At 43.1% G+C, this 17,053-nt stretch overlaps 1 protein-coding gene across 2 annotated transcripts in view; it reads right to left on the bottom strand.

Annotated features, from left to right (window-relative positions):
* NOC2L (NOC2 like nucleolar associated transcriptional repressor) overlaps positions 1-16,694 on the bottom strand; it is a 39,039-nt gene extending 22,345 nt beyond the window's left edge. For both annotated transcript variants that reach the window (XM_039367392.1, XM_039367391.1), the window contains exons 1-12: positions 16,596-16,694; positions 13,889-14,065; positions 12,818-12,992; positions 12,452-12,568; positions 12,138-12,258; positions 11,443-11,533; positions 9,125-9,203; positions 7,846-7,956; positions 6,467-6,580; positions 6,044-6,232; positions 5,187-5,326; positions 2,010-2,121 (exon numbers count right to left, since the gene is read on the bottom strand). In XM_039367392.1, coding sequence (XP_039223326.1) covers positions 2,010-2,121; positions 5,187-5,326; positions 6,044-6,232; positions 6,467-6,580; positions 7,846-7,956; positions 9,125-9,203; positions 11,443-11,533; positions 12,138-12,258; positions 12,452-12,568; positions 12,818-12,992; positions 13,889-14,065; positions 16,596-16,618 — 1,449 coding nt within the window. In that variant the 5' untranslated portion in view covers positions 16,619-16,694. The remainder of the gene's footprint in view (positions 1-2,009; positions 2,122-5,186; positions 5,327-6,043; positions 6,233-6,466; positions 6,581-7,845; positions 7,957-9,124; positions 9,204-11,442; positions 11,534-12,137; positions 12,259-12,451; positions 12,569-12,817; positions 12,993-13,888; positions 14,066-16,595) is intronic.
* Positions 16,695-17,053: the final 359 nt, after the last annotated feature.

The raw sequence follows: 17,053 nt of genomic DNA on the forward strand, positions 1-17,053 counted from the left end.
GAAGAGGGGGGGGGATCCACCTATTCTCCAAAGCACCTGAAGGCAGGACAAGAAGCAGCGGATGGAAACTGATCCAGGAGAGAAGCAATCTGGAATTAAGGAGAAACTTCCTAACAAATGAGTACAATTAACCAGTGGAACAACCTGCCTCCAGAAGTTGTGGGTGCTCCAACACTGGAGTTTTTAAAGAAGAGACCGGACAACTATTTGTCTGAAATGCTACAGAGTCTCCTGCTTGAGCAGGGGGCTGGACTAGATGACCTCCAAGGTCCCTTCCAACTCTGTTATTCTGTGGATTAGAAGACTGGGGGGGGGACTCCATCCGAGGGCACGCCCTTTGCTGCATCTATGCAAAAGGAGGTGACATGGCAGTTAACAGGCCAAATTAGGGGGTCTGTTGAGGGGGTCTTTTAGAATTTTAGACATCAGGGAGGGGGAGGCAATCACTATCAATCTCACTCCTCTCTGAGGCTCTTTTATGGGGGGGAAGGCTGAGAGTCAACACTTTACTTTCCCATTTTCACCTTTATTTGGGGACGAGGAAGAGAGGCAGGCAAAATGGGTTAACATTGAGGTTGTTTCTGCCTGCAAAATGCAGATTTAAGAAGAACCGGGTGTAGGAAGAGCTTGGAATGGTTTCCCCCAAGGCAAGCAGACAGCCCTGAACTCAATGCAAGCCCCCAAATTTGGGAGCATTGCATTGAGGAATGCAAAAGGGGTTGGTTTTTTTTTTTTTTGCTTTTTTTTGCGGCGTCTGGGGTCCTGCGTGGGCAGCCTTGGTGTTCCTCCCAACGGCTGTCAGCTCAGCCAGCCACATTTCTCTCCCACTCCCCCCCCAGGAGAGTGGGAGAGATGCTGCCCCCACCCTGCAGCATTGGATGTGACTGAGGGCGGAGAGGCCAAACCAGCGCAAAACCACTGAACGTCTGGGTTGATCTATGCGGCTTGCCTCGAGGGAACGCTGCTTTCTACACACACAAACACACACACAGTAAAGCAGGGGTGGTGTGCAAAAGGCTGGGTTGGCAGAACCCTGGCGGAGAGGAAGGAGGTGGACGGGAGCAGCTGTCCAGAAGCCACAAGGAGTCCTGGGGAGGCAGGAAGCAAAAAGGATGTGGTTAACAAACAGACATTTTGCAGCAACGTGGGGGGGGGAGAGAAAAACCCACAGCAGGCTTTTTTTTTTTTTCACTTCCTGACAATTCTCAACGAAGCGTGGCAGTTTGGTCAACTCCCCAAAAAACCCCACCAAGCCTCACCCTCTCCCACTCGCTTTTTATTCGGGCCGTTAAGACAAGAGTCACAAGCAAATTTTGAAAACTGGAGGAGGGAAAGAGTAGCAAAGGGGAACGCTTTAAAAAAATAATCTGAGTTTATTTTTATGCAATGGGCGTTGTGTCTGGTTGGTTCTGCTAGTGCTGGAGAGAGAGGAAATTGAAAGTTCTGGAAGGAACTGCCCATCTACCAGAATTTTTTTCCCCCAGTTGTGAGATGGGAGGGAAGGAAGGGAGGGTGGCAAGCTGTAGAGCAGATGTGTCAAACTCACGACGTCACGTGACGTCGCGCGACATATCAGAACTTTCCCCCATAATAATAATAATAGTTGGAAGGGACCTTGGAGGTCATCTAGTCCAACCCCCTGCTCAGGCAGGAAACCCTACACCATTTCGGACAAACGGCTGTCCAGTCTCTTCTTAAAAACTTCCAGTGTTGGAGCATTTACCACTTCTGGAGGCAATGGGGTGAGCGTGGTTTGCTCATGACACATCTGGCCAGCGGGCCGGCAGTTTGACACCCCTGCTGTAGAGGGTTGTGATTCCCTCAATCTGAAGAAGAGTGACAAAAAGGTTTAGCGGTCTGGAGACTAAAACACACAAAGAAAGAACTGATTGCTGGAACTGGGGATGTCTAGTCTAATGAAGAGGACGACGAGGGGGGACATGATAGCAGTCTTCCAGTATCTCAGGGGTGACCCCAAAGAAGAGGCAGTCAAGCTATTCTCCACTCACCTCCAGAATGAAGGGCAGGACAGGGATGAATGTCTGCGTGCTTTCCGATAGGAGGGTTAGCGCCCGAATGCAGTGCATGCGCAGAGGGTAGAAACGAGCGGTAGGTACCAGCCTGGAAAAGGAAAGGGATTTAAAAAAATAAAGGGGGGGGTCCCCTAACCAAAAAGTGTGCGCAATTTTGAAGGGGGATGGGTGACACAAGTTGATATACAGCGGCTATAAATTAATCTCTTTAAATATCTGTTTTTATTTCCTCCACTTTTAGTCTATCTTCTTAATTCTGTACAACGGCATGAAAAATCAATTGATGACCATTTTCCAGATTTATAATCCCCTCGGTCAGGCAATCCAAATTCAGGCACTTGACAACTGATTCGTGTTTATGACAGTTTGCAGCGTCCTGGGCTGGTGTAAATCAATGGCCTTCTAACAAACAAATTCAAAAGGGAAGTTAGATTCATTTAACAACCATGTGACTTACAACAGTAGTGATCCACTTAGCACTCGTGGTAAGAAAGATCATAAAACGGGGAGAAAGCTCAATTAACAACAGTCTTGTTGAGTGCGAGAAACTTTGGGCTCAGCTGGGGCTGCAGGCAAGGACGACCCGTGATTTGCAATATAATTTGTGTATTTAAAGATTAAAGATGAAAAGATCACCTTTATTGTCATTTAATGGCACACATTAAAAATGAAATTCTGTCGCCTGCTCTCAAAAATGTCCACATGCATAAACCCAGATATAGATATGCTACATACATGCATATGTATATTCCTACCGCTTTAGATATAACTACATATAAATATTAAATCCCTGGCCATCTTTATTAAACTTCTATGCTGCCTATTTCGCTGATGCGGCGATTCCGGGAGACTTGCTTGTTAAAAAGTACTAGTAAACAATTAAAATTAGGAAAAAAAATTGATAGAAAAGCTAAAAACCAAGATTTATGTTTTTAACTTTGCCTTTAAAAAATTCAAGTGAAGGCAGACCTTTCTTCTCCGTCAGGTCTAGCTGCCCCCAACAGCGCTTCTCACCCTCCAGGCTGGACCCCTCCCCTTCATCTCGGCCAGCACAAGGGGAATTCACAATAGGCAGCCCACTCACCCGTGGCCCCCCAAGGCATGGGAGAGCAGCAGGTTTTAGAAAAAAAACCACAAAGGAAAGAGCAATTCTTTCCCCCTGCTAGTTATCCTAGTTATTGTCACGAAACACATTTAAAATTCTACCCTGGACTCTCCCTGGAGCAAGGAAGCTGCTGCAGATGGTAAGCCTCACTTTCCCTTCTGTCAAAGCTCCCCAAATCCCTTTGCTGCCCGCATCCCAGGCACTCCAGCTGCTCTCAAGGCTTTTTTCACTAGGGACTAGTGCCATCTTCTGGATAGAGAAAGTACGTTTTTTAAAAAATAGAAATAAATCAGCACCAGCAGCAGTGGGAATTAACCTATAAAAGTTGGGATGAATTTAAAGGAAACTAGAAAGGCAGAATTGATACAGTTGGGTGATTTCCTCCCCCCCCCCGCCTTCCCCAAAGGGTTCAGATTGGAGAAAACACCAGTGGGGATAAATTAAGGCTGAGCCACTCAGTTTGTGGTGGGGATAAATGTAAGGTTCAGTCATTCAATTTCTAGGGTAGTTTTTCTGGGTCTTCCTCCAATTTCCAACTGGAGTATAGATAAAATTAGAAGGAGGTAAAATACCACCCAAATTCTAACCCCAAAGTCTAAACATTCAGAAGTGATTTATTTCTGTAAGTTTACTATTTGCCACGGCTTGTATAAGAATCATACAAGTATGATGGCTTGTATAAGAATCTTTATTCAAGCATCAACAAAATAAGCATCAGTGGGCTGGGCTGGGCTGGGCAAGAACTGGCCCAACATCACCTCGTGCCTCAGCTGAGCCTCTATTTTATCCTCCTAGCTCTTGAATATATTATATAGGCTGACTTTTAGAATAAATATATTATGCAGCCTAAATAAACCGATTTGTGGATAAATAACATACAAGCCCTGGTGGCATAGTGGTTAATGTGCCGTACTGCAGGCAAACTCTGTCCACAGCCTGGGGTTTGATCCTGACGGGGTTGAAGGTTGACTCAGCCTTCCAAAATGAGGACCCAGATTGTTTTTTTTGGGGGGGACGCAATATGCAAATAATGCTTTTACACTGTCAACCCGCCCAGAGAGCGTTGCATATTGCTCTGGCGCGGTACATAAGCCTAAGTGTTATTGCTATGCTCAATCTTAAAATAAATCAAATCAAAGCCAAGTTTTAAAAATGTCAGTGTTTTTTTTAAAAAAAGGAAACTTTTTTTTTTTTTAAACGTTGGAATTTTGGTAAAAGGGAACTTGAGCAAATTTTTCTTGTCGTGGATTGTGCCTTTCTTTACAGGTGCAAAACGCAGGCAGGAATTCGGAGGGCTGCTAAAGCCAAAGAGAAGTACTCAGAAGACTGATAGACCTGCCAAGACAGGCTAGAAAGGGCTTGGCTTCTTTGACAGGACAATTAAGAGCCCCCCCCCCTTTAAGGGATGGAAAGACAGCCTGGGGGGGAGAAAGAGCTTGGCAGGTGGGGAGGAAGCAAGCACAGAAAAAAAAATCTGATCCGTTTATCTTCACTGATGTTCAATTACCTGGGTCTTTTTTTTTTTTTTAAAAGCATCTTATCATCACTGATCTGATTTATTTAACCATCCCTGACCCCAAGCATTGGAGGGTGAGCAGATAAGGATTTTTAATATAAAAGCTTCCAGGCTTGCAATGTTCCTCTTGAAACTCGGAACTTTCTGAGCGCAAAACTGTTCCAAATTAAAAATGTTTTCTTACTCCTGCCAGTTATCACAACAGGCTGTCCTTGACTCACTGACTAAACCAGACAGTTGTTAAGTTAGTTTTGCCCCAGTTTACAACCTTTCTGGCCACTGTTGCTGTGACCCTGGGACACTGCAACCGTCATAAATACGTGTTCAGTTGCTCACGGGACTGTGGGGACGCTGCCACAGGTGTGTGAAAATCGGTCATAAGTCACTTTTCCAGTGCCGTTGTAAATCTGAACGGTCACAAAACAAATAGCTGTGAGTTAACGACTACCTGTGTTTCTTAATCTGGCCCTCTGGAAGTTACACGGTCAAGGGGGTAGGTGCTCAAGGGGGTAAGCGATGTGCAGCTACTTACTTAATGCAGCCAATGATAACTTGGGTCAAAGGGTAAATCAGCGGTTGCATAACTTCATTTGGATGCATCGTACTCAGAGCCCGGCACCAAAAATATAGGCAGTGGACGTACTGCCAGTTGTAAACTGACTGATAGTTTTCCTATTTAAAAGAAGAAGCAGGAAGCGATGCTGAAAAATTAATGAAGCACACGGTAAAATTCACAGCTGTTCAGAATTGTGATCAGAGCATTTCCGCTTTCTTCTTCCCTCCCACTCCTCTTTTCCTTTTGTGCCCTGACTTTTTAGAGTATGTGTTTTTTTTTTTAAGTGAGCTATAATCTTCATACTAAATATTTAGAGAGTGGTGCCAAATTGCCATTTATCCTAGAATACGTTGATTACAAAACTGTTATTTAAACTGAGACTGCACAGTTCTTGAGATGGTATGGATTCAGCTACACAACCAGCCTGTCTGAAAAGAATTGAACTGTTTGTGTAACTGTGTTACGCAACACAGGAATGGTGTTTTGTAAATTCACATGTTGGGTAAATCCAGCCAACACCGTTGCATGAAGTTGGGGACTCCTGATCTAGGGGTCTCCATGAAGCTACAAGCTCTACATGAAAACTGGGCTTACCTACCCGATTCCCTAGTCCAGGGATAGGCAACCTTGGCTCTTTTATGACTTGTGGACTTCAACTCCCAGAATTCCTGAGCCGGCATGGCTCAGCTTGGAAATCTGTTTCCCCTCCGCATGGCCGGCTCAGGAATTCTGAGTCATAAAAGAGCCAAGGTTGACTACCCCTGGCCTAGCCCGTTACTAAGACTTCCTTTAACCATGGAGAGTCCACTGCTTGTTCCTTCAAATAAACCCACCTTCTTTTTGACGGACATCGCCCCGCGCAGGTGGATGGCCAGCTGGCGGATGTAAATGAAGGCCTGCTGGTAGGACACTGCATGATCCAGAGCGTACATCTCTATCAGGGTCCGTTGCATGAAGTTGATCAGGGGGAGAGCGTTAGGAGAGGTGAATCTCGAATTCTTGACATAGGAAATGTACATTTGCTAATAAGATGAGTAGAGAAAGACAAGCAAGAGAATTAGGCCGACGTTGACCATGGTTCTCCAGTCACTTGCTTTGAGGGGGGCGACTACAGAAACCAATTAAATAAATCGTGTTATCCAATGAGGAACTGACTGAATTCGGCTAGAGATAGTCCTCTATTTACAACAGTTTATATTTAATGACCCAGCCTAAAAATGAATTTGTAGTCTGTGGATTTTTTGTGGCCGTCTTACCTTAAGAACAGAAGGCAAATAAGCTTCCTGCTTATACCGGCAGATTTTGTTGAGTATCAAAAAAGCTAGGACTCTGACAACTTCATCGCCCGTGCTCCAGAGTCGAATCGTTTGCTTCATGAAAAAGAAAAAATAAAGTTGTTTTCCATTTTTTGTTGTGCTTTTAAAATGAGATCCCCTCTAGTGTTAGAAACTGAATTTTTCCCAAGTGCCAATTAAGGCAATGCCTCTAATGTCATGGTTTTGACTGATGAAAGTCTTCAAAGAACTTTGAGGCACTATTTATCTTAAAGAATCTTTATTCAAGTAGCATAGCACTGGCATGTACATAGGCAAAGCCAAAATCTGAATTCCCCTTCCCTGAGCACATAGTATCAAAGCACAATTCCCTCCTCTAATTAACAGTCATAAATCACATTCCCCAATTAGCTTGAAATGCAGACTTTCCCTCCAGTTCTTCAACCCGCCATTTCTTATCATCTTTTATTTCAAAAACCTTGGTTCTCACCCTAGTTACAGTACTGTTATGTCTAACTAAACTCCCTTGCACATTCCTTCCCCCCCCCCCAGTATCATCTAATTCTAACTCTAATTCTAAGAGTAAAACATAAGAAGGAAAATGGCTGCATCTCCACATGTTGTCAAAGCAAGAACATCCGATGTTTGCAGCACTGACATCTAAATTTCAACACTTTTTATGGCCTAAAACAGGGTTTCTCAATTTTGACAACTATAAGACGTGTGGACTTCAACTCCCAAAATTTCCCAGCAGGCATGCTGGGAGGTCAAGTTCATTACATCTTAAAGCATGCTGGCTGGGGAATTCTGGGAGTTGAAGTCCACAAATCAAAGTGGCCGAGGTTGAAAATACCCATCTAAACCTATACTGCTAATTTTAAATCAAAGAACTGTAAATCCTTGTCTACTGGTATTTTGCTCTTAATCCCACTCTTTGCCCACTTTTTTGGTGTAGTTGTGCTTTTTGAAAATTTATTATTTTTCTATAAAATGAGGAAAAAAAGAGAGCCAGTTTGGTGTAATGGTTAAGATGCTGGTTCAGAAACTAGGAGACCGGGAATTCTAGTTCCACCGTAGGCGTGAAAGCAAGACTACGTGACTTTGGGCCCTCTCCCTCAGCACAACCCACTTCACAGGATTGCTGTTGTTGTGGGGAAAATAAGAGGAAGAAGGTGTGTTGAATATGTTCATCGCCTTGAGTTATTGATTAAAATAATAAAGGTGGAGTAAAAATCTAATTAATTAAAAAAAAAAAACCAAGTCAAAAGACATTTGCCCTGGAACCCATTATCTAGGACGGAAGCCAGGATTTTAACAGGGGGAATCCAACTTTTAAGTCTTATTCCTGCTAGCCAGCTTACCTTAAGTAGCACGCGACACTGTTTGGGGAAGCTCAAATAATAAGGCACGATGGCACTGATGTGCTGGAGGACAGCCGTTGTTACTGAGGTTTGGGTTAAACACGACAGAAGCTGCAGAGAGAGAAAAAAAAGACAAAATTCCCCTTGATCTGGCTCCAAGACTGACCAGTTTCAAATCTCTTATATTCCCTTCTGCCCCCATCTCAAAGGTGCTTCTTCAAGAACATTTCGAAAAAGCACCTTTGGGATAACTATGACCTAGAATGACGGAGACTTGCCACAGACATCCCTTCTGCCTTGTTCAACTCTGGCAGAGGTGATCTGTGACAGGGGTCTTCAAACTTGGCCCTTTTAGGACTTGTGGACTTCAACGGGCTGAGGAATTCTGGGCGTTGAAGTCCACAAGTCCTAAAAAGGGCCAAGTTTGAAGACCCCTGACCGATGGTCTTGTAAATGTTGCCTTTCTGCAATTTCTACGAGTCGAAAGTCAAACTGTGGACCCGCTGAGGATTCTCTGTCTAGTGCTCTTTCCATAGAAACAGGAAGGAAAAAGCTGGGGGGGGGGTCCATGGTGTTCTCTGCAGATGTTGGTTTTCTTGCAGATGTTTCATTAGCAATAGCGATAGCGCTTAAGACTTATATACCGCTCCATAGTTCTTCACAACCTTCTCAGAGCTGTTTATAAATGTCAGCATATTTCCCCCAACAATCTGGGTCTTCCTCATTTTACCGACCTCGGAAGGATGGAAGGCTGATTCATCGAACTCCTGGCTGTGGGCAGAGTTAGCTTGCAGTACTGCATTCCAACCACTGTGTCACCACAGTGCGCTGATGGTGTTGCCTAGTTGGGTAGTGAAACGTCTGCAAGAAAACCACCCAGCTCAGAGAGCACCAAGGACTCCATAATCCTCCTCCTCCACTCTGAAAACTTCACTCTCTTCTAGCACTGAAGATGTTACCTAGCTGGGTAATGAAATGTCTGCAAGAAAACAACCCAGTCCAGAAAGCACCAAGGACCCCATAATCCTTTTCCTCCTCCTCCTCCACTCTGCAAACCCCACTCCCTTCTAGCACTGATGATGTTATCTAGTTGGGTAGTGAAACCTCTGCAAGAAACCCCACCAAGCTCGGGGAGCACCAGGCACCCCACAGTTCAATGCTGAGCTACAAATATTTTCTGGTATTAAAACAAAAAAATCTTCCCAAACCAGGAAGATGTGCCCAATAACCAAAACAATGGCCAAATTTGACCCTCTGTTACAAGGTGATTTAAACTCACCTGAATGGTGCAGCCCAAGTGCATTTTGATGTCCAATCGTAACTTGCCCCACAATGGGCTGGAGGAAGGCAAGACTATCCTAAAAGGATTAAGAGAGAGGTGATTTAGAAGAAAACAGGTGACTCAGAGGCTGACATTTTTCTAACTGATAGGAGACGACTGAATTTCAACTGGGCTGGCTGATGTTCAACCGGGGAAGCTTCTTGGGATTCAAAATTCAAGGCAGAATGTAAAATCTGGAGGGCACCACAGCATGCAGCTCTTTCCATCCAGAGAACATTCATTTATTATTTTACTTTGCAATCCACACAAACATGGGGAATGTATTTCCAGGCCTGCTGTTGTTCTGCCTTCACAACAGCCTGATTTTGCACAGGTGATCCTCGACTTACGACCGAGACAAGAATTTCCATTGCTAAGCAAGGTGGTGGTGGTGGTGGGGGGGTTAACCGAATTTTACAACCATTTTTTTGCCACAGTTGTTAAATGAATCACTGCAGTCGTTAAATGAATCCAGCTTCCCCCACTGACTTTGCTTGTTGGAAGCTGGCTGGGGAAGTTACAACTGGGGGATCCCGGGGTTGCCAAGTGCCCAAATTTTGATCATTTGACCGTGGGGATGTTGCCATTGTGATAAGTATGAGGACCTGTCAGTGGCATTGTTAAATTCAAATGGTCACTAAATGAATAGAGGACTAATAATAATAATAATATTGGAAGGGACCTTGGAGGTCTTCTAGTCCAACCCCGTTCAGGCAGGAAACCCTATCTCATTTCAGACAAATGGCTGTCCAGTCTCTCCTTTAAAAGTTCCAGTGTTGGAGCATTCACAACTTCTGGAGGCGGGTTGTTCCACTGGTTAATTGTTCTAACTAGCTGTATCTGTTTTATGGAGAGGGAACTGAGTCTAGAGGACACTCAAGTGACTAGGCCTTATCAATACACAACTAAAATGGGCAATCCGTTGAATTTAGCCAATCTGAGATTGTGTTGGCCTTTTGGCTAGTTATTATCCCAGCCTAGCCCTTCTTGGCCAACGTCAGCTGGGAGCTGAGATCACATGGAAAGCACAGCATATAAAAATACCTACCATTATTCAGACCCACCGAGGGCCCACGAGGCTACGCGGATCAGATAGCTGCAGACTGACCACCCACGTGCCAGCTAGAAAGGGATTAATTGTACCCTCTCTAACCAGCTGCTCGCCTTTGCTGCCCGAAAGTTCAGCGCTGACCCTGTCATCTATCCAATTTCCTAGATTTAGCTCTTTTGCAAATTAAGCCTTCAATTATTTTGGATCGGGTTTTGGCAACAGTGGAAATACACCACCAGATGGATCGTACCCTTTGTTTTGACACCAAAAGCCATTTGGTTGTCCTAGGGATAAGATTAAACTTATTTTATGCTCCTGCCCAGGTTACTGAACGGTAAAATGAGTTAACAATCCACCAACCTGGCCATAAAAAGAACTCAAATGAGCCAATTTAGCAGGTTGGATCGATAAAAGGTGCCGAGGCTTTAAATAAACTACAGCCCCAAATTTCTTTTGCTAAGCAAAACAGCTGTTAGGAGAGTTTTGATCCATTTTACGACCTGCTGATCCATTTTAACACTGCAGCTGTTAAATGAGTCACAGCTTTTCCCACTGACCTTGCTTCTAGGAAGATTGTAAAAGGGGGTCATGTCCATGACTCCCGGGGACACTGCACACCAACTGGCTTCTGATCTTGGGAAATGTCTATTTATGCAAACATTTCCGCTTTGGCTTTCGTTCTAGAGCTGCATCTTATCAATGGAACGGAACCCGCATTATATCATGATTACTTGGGAAGGATGATGGTTATGTGGTCCCAAACCAAGCCGGGGCTTTTTAGAATTTCAATCCTACTTTTGCAGTGTTTCGTTTGGACTATTTTACGATTCTTGCGGTTCCCCTCCTTCATTTCAAAAAGAACCATCTGAACAGACCAGCTTTGATTGCATAAACTGAACATTGTTTCATTTGATTCACTGTTTATTTCAGAAGTTTTTCTTAGGTGAGGTGGGTGATGTAAAGCTAGGACATGTGAATGAATAAAAAGATCCTGTGATGTCTAGCATGTTTTTAGGGCTTTAATATCTTTTTTTTTTTTTAGGAAGCTGGACACAGAATTATATTTTTCTAAATTAGTAGTTAAAAACCTATTCTGCTCAGGATGGATTTTTTAAAAAATGCCCATTAGGGATTGTAGGAATAGTCTTTTGCATGGTGGCAATTCCTAGATTGGAAGAATAAAAAGCAAATAAATGTCAATAACCCCCCCCCCAAATTAACTTACTTTGATTTATTTTTTGCAGGTTTCACCTGAAGCAATTTTTGCAGAAGAACAAAGAGGTCACGGACGCAGAAGGAGACAAGGGTGTTGAAGACTAAGCAGGAGATGGAAAAATAGAAATGTTTCATCAATGACTTTAGTAATCACGAGATGACTCTTATTTACATATAGCACCATGGCTGGCTGGGGAATTCTGGGAGTTGAAGTCCACTTGTCTTAAAGTTGCTGAGATTGAGAAATACCAATATACAGTGGTCCCTGACTCACAGACATTCATTTGGTGATCGTTTGAAGTTGCAACAGCATTGGAAAAGTTGACGTATGGCTATTTTTCACACGTATGACTTTTGCAGCGTCCCCCAGGGTCACGTGATCAAAATTCGGAAGGGGCAGTAAGTTAAGAACTACCTATCACTCAAAATAATAATGGGAGTTTTTCCTAATTCCCAGAATTCAGTTTGCTTGCTTTTGGTTTAATGTTTTTGTGAACACAATTGTTCTGGCTTGCAATTGACAGCATAGGACTTGGTGCCACCTAAGGGATCTTAATCTAAATAAATAAATGTGTCCAAACTCACAGTATAATCATCGAGGCCAGCTAAAGCAAACCAAGACTTAGGGCATAAGTATCAACTAAGATGGGAGTGTGTTTTTTTTCATCCTTTATTTTTGCAAAGCTCAGCTCTGGCAGATTTTACCTGTGCTGTCCGTGACTTTGAATTTGCCAGAATCCGGCCCGGCTGCTTCCCCTTTGGCGGTGATCACGCAGGCTTTAAAAGCTTGAGTGATTTCATGGAAGATCTTAGGAGAGAGTTTCTTCTATGTGGAATTAAAAAAAGAAGAATTATCTTATTATTTTTATTCTATTCTATTCTCTATTCTATTCATATCTGTAGTTAAAATGAGACAGAGAAAATCAATTTTCTTTGTTTTGGGCAAGACCTTCCATATTTAATCAGACTTATTTGCAGCTCCTAAAGAAATGTTGCTTTTTAAAAATTGTCTCTCTTACCTCTGCAACTTCCTTCCAGTGTTCCACCATTTTCAATGACACTGTGATAAAGTCCATTTTTTTCCGCTTAGCTGTTTTTTCTTCTTCTTCCTCCTCATCTTCATCATCAGTTGCTTCCTATCAAAGGTTGTTTAAAAAAAAAAAAAAGCAACCATTAGCCTGATATGGGTGACTTCCAGGGACAGTCACACAGTTTTCTTGGGAATAAAAAGAAATTGGTTTCTCTGATAATTTTATTTCTATAGTCCTGCAATATGACAGGAGATCAAAGCATTAACTAAGCCGGATTCTAATTGGCATCAGAGAGCTAGCAAGAGCAGTGAGGTGATTCCTGATGTTCAGATATACTGCAAATAAATTAATTACCTCTAATTTTTCAGGCAACACGTGATGGTTTTTCTCTTCATCAGAACTGTCAGAATCATCAAAATTGAGCAAAGTCTTGTCATTTTCTTCCAGAAACTTATAAAATTCCGGATCTCGTTCCTTTAGTCGAGAGAGCTGGTCTTTATGCTCCGAAGCATGACCTTTCTTTGTTTTCCTGCACAACAGAGAAGAGTTTAAGGAATTTAAGTTTATATATCTATATATCCAGCCAGGAAGTGTTTTTTTTTTTAAATGCTAATAAACCCTACAAATTTCAAAATGCTCTATCGTGGCATCTGCTTAGAAGAGAAACATTAGGGGTTTTTGTTTCCTAGAAAAAACGAACAAAAGTCCTGATTTTCAAAATTTTAATAGGAAAAAGTCAGCAAGGGAGTATATTTGGTTCCTGGGCGGTGGACTTTAAAGCAGTGTTACTCAACATTGTCAATTTTAAGAAGCGTGAAGCAATTCCCAGAATTCCTCAACCAGTAGGCTCCCAGTGACGCTCAAGGGTATGGCTGGCTTGCGTTTTTCTCTTCCCTTTCCAGTTGGCTTTCGTTCTGTGTTGTGTCCTTTTTGATTCTAACTTGAAAGCCAAAGGGCTGGCTGGGACCTTTTGGGAGTTGAAGTCCACCTATCTTAAACTTGGCAAGGTAGAGAAACATTGTTTGAGGAAACCCTTTCTCATTTTCTACAAGATGGAGGCAAGGCAAAATTAGTCTTGCATCCTCTCATCTAGCTTCCAAATTGAGAATCCTAGGCACAAAGTTTAAAAGTTATCTCTCTATCTATCTATCCATCCATCCATCCAATCATCCATCCACCCACCCATCCATCCATCCAATCATCCATCCGACCAATCATCCATCCATCTCTTTCCATCCATCCATCCATCCATCCGACCAATCATCCATCCATCCATCCATCCACTCACCCATCCATCCACCCACCCAATCATCCATCTGTCTTTTTCCATCCATCCATCCAATTATCCATCCATCCAATCATCCATTATCCATCTCTTCCCATCCACCCATCTCTTTCCATCCATCCATCATCATGAAAACTCACCTTTCCACTGGTATCAAAGTACATCCTGATTTTTTTTTGCTACCAAGTTCTGAAGGCAACATTTTTTTCTCATCTCCCTCAGAATTTGGAGTATCTTCTACCAAATCATCTTCCAAATCAGAATCAAATCCAGACGTTAAAAACTCATCCACGCTCAAGTCACCCAGTTTTTTGCTTCTGAAAAGAAAAGATTTTTTTTAAAAAAAATAAACAATATCTCTTTTGATTATAGATGGTCATGTTTAGAAAAGCCAATGCATTATGACATAATAAATGCTTCATCATCTGGCAAATATAATGGACCCTCATTTCCAAGTTGTTAATTTCACGCTAGTGACACTATTTCCAATCGTAGAGGCAAACGGAAAAGACCAATATACAAACACACAATGAAAATTTAACACACTGTTTTTGACATTGTTGCTTTAATTGTATGCCACTCTTTGTCTCTGGTCTTGGACTGTAATAAACCTGAATGAATTTGTATGCCAGCCAAAGTCACACCCATGAGATGGGCAGCTAGAGAGATTTAATAATAATTAAATTATTATGAAATAACTTCATAAACACAAGAAAATCAATTAAAGGCAAAAGCCCATCAAGAGACTCCCTGGATTATTTTAGAATGTACAACTTATCTATGATTATTTATAAATTATTTCTAATGATTTATTATTAGGAGACATTGTTACCCACTTGCTTCTCCTGAGTTTTGAATCCCTTTTAACTGCCAGAGCAAATAAACAAATGAAGATAACTCAAACAAATAAACAAATAAAAACAAATGAAATAACTCAAAAGAGATTTACACCCACTCCTCTCCAACCTCTCCTCAAACTGAATTCACCAAAAGTGCTTCAAAATTCTCGGGTCCACAAATTACAACAACAGGTTTTTTTTTTAAAAAAAATAGCATTTCTGCATTTTTTTAAAGCAGGGGCTTTCAAAACTGAACAGGAAAAGAGAAAAAACATAGAAAATAAGCCTTTGAGCCTTCAATTTTCAATTTTATCCAGTGTGACTAAAAATGAAAATGTGAGGGGAAAAAATCTTTCTGGTTTACCTGGAATTGTCCCCCAATATTAGAAGTCTGCCATCCTCCATGTTATATTTTTAAAAAATTCTAATTTATTTTTAAGAAATTCCAATTAATTTGCCTCAGAAGCTTCTGGAAAGATAAACCTGCTCCCAATTGAGCACCACCTGAGGTAAAATGCCCAGGTGTTGCTCATTGCTCATTACCTAACCGTTGCTCCCAAGCCAGCAAGTTAGGGTGAGATAAATTAGGTTGAAAGGGCTTAACTGTTATACCAGGTGTCTCCAAACATGGCCCTTTGATGACTTGTGGACTTCAACTCCCAGAATTCCTCAGCCAGCCTCCATTTTGTTTGTTAAGATTTAAGACAGGGGTCTTCAAACTTGGCCCTTTGATGACTTGTGGACTTCAACTCCCAGAATTCCTCAGCCAGCCTCCATTTTGTTTGTTAAGATTTAAGACAGGGGTCTTCAAACTTGGCCCTTTGATGACTTGTGGACTTCAACTCCCAGAATTCCTCAGCCAGCCTCCATTTTGTTCGTTAGATTTAAGACAGGGGTCTTCAAACTTGGCCCTTTGATGACTTGTGGACTTCAACTCCCAGAATTCCTCAGCCAGCCTCCATTTTGTTCGTTAAATTTAAGACAAGGGTTTTTAAACTTAGCCCTTTAATGACTTGTGGACTTCAACTCCCAGAATTCCTCAGCCAGCCTCCATTTTGTTCATTAGATTTAAGACAGGGGTTTTCAAACTTGGCCCTTTAATGACTTGTGGACTTCAACTCCCAGAATTCCTCAGCCAGCCTCCATTTTGTTCATTAGATATAAGACAGGGGTTTTCAAACTTGGCCCTTTAATGACTTGTGGACTTCAACTCCCAGAATTCCTCAGCCAGCCTCCATTTTGTTCGTTAGATTTAAGGCAGGGGTTTTCAAACTTGGCCCTTTAATGACTTGTGGACTTCAACTCCCAGAATTCCTCAGCCAGCCTCCATTTTGTTTGTTAGATTTAAGACAGGGGTCTTCAAACTTGACCCTTTGATGACTTGTAGACTTCAAATCCACGTGTGCCTGGCTGAGGAATTCTGGGAGTTGAAGTCCACAAGTCCTCAAAGGGCCACGTTTGAAGACCCCCTGCTACATTTGAGACCATCTCAAAAATTTTAAAAAGCCACCTCAACTCGAGCCTATCACCACCCCACTCCAAGTCTATCCTTTCCGATTAATTAATGGGGGAGAGTTTAATTAATTAATGGGGGAAGGTTTGGTTAATTCATGGGCAGTTTGTTTGCTCGCTGCCTTCCACGCCACGCCGGGTGTCCCCGGAGTCTGGAGTGTATTCCTTCACACGAGCACGCTATATACACGCGTCGGGTCGGACGCCTAGGCTTCCCACCTGGGGGACGAGGTAACATGGCACACCACGTGTTCCTCCAGGCCGGCACCAAACAATGCAATGCAACGCGCTATTTTTTCGGTTTGCAACAGAGTTGGGGCAGAATGCGCGTCAACCCAAGGAGGAAATTAACCCAATTCCCTATTCTCACGAGTTTGCGGGGCTGCACCCTCCCTCCCAATCCCGCAAGGGCTCCTACCCCACCCACCCACCCCCCAATTCTTGCGAGGACGCCCCACTTTGCCCGGGACCCGCTTGGCTTTGCAAGCGCCCTGACCTTTTGGCGGCGGTGGTAGCCATGCTACCGGAGCTTCTCTCCGCAGCTGCAACAACGTGGGAACTAGCACTTCCTCTCCCACAATGCAACTGAGTAGCGAGAAAAGGGGAAGCGCCGAGCCGAGCCGGCCGGATTGGCTTTAAGGTTCACTGGCGTGAGTGGAGGCGTTGCTTTCCGGCTGTAGCCGAGTGAAAATGACAGAATAACGGAGCTGGAAAGGGACCTTTAGAGGTCTTCTAGTCCAACCCCCTGGCCATCTCCTTTCAGACAGGTCCTTGTCCCACCTCTTCTTCAAAGCCTCCAGGGATGGGAGCATCCACAATGAGTGAAGGGGAGAGGAACGGTTTGCAGCCAAGTTTTGCAAGTTCGACTTTGCTCGGCAGGGCCCCGCGTTGCCAAACCCGTGTTTGCCGCTCGTCTGAATGAATACGTTGGGAATTAAACGATGTCCGCTTATC

The sequence above is a fragment of the Crotalus tigris genome, unplaced genomic scaffold (assembly GCF_016545835.1).
Source record: "Crotalus tigris isolate CLP2741 ecotype Arizona unplaced genomic scaffold, ASM1654583v1 scf7180000020588.15403103151:6194809, whole genome shotgun sequence".
Lineage (NCBI taxonomy): Eukaryota > Metazoa > Chordata > Lepidosauria > Squamata > Viperidae > Crotalus > Crotalus tigris.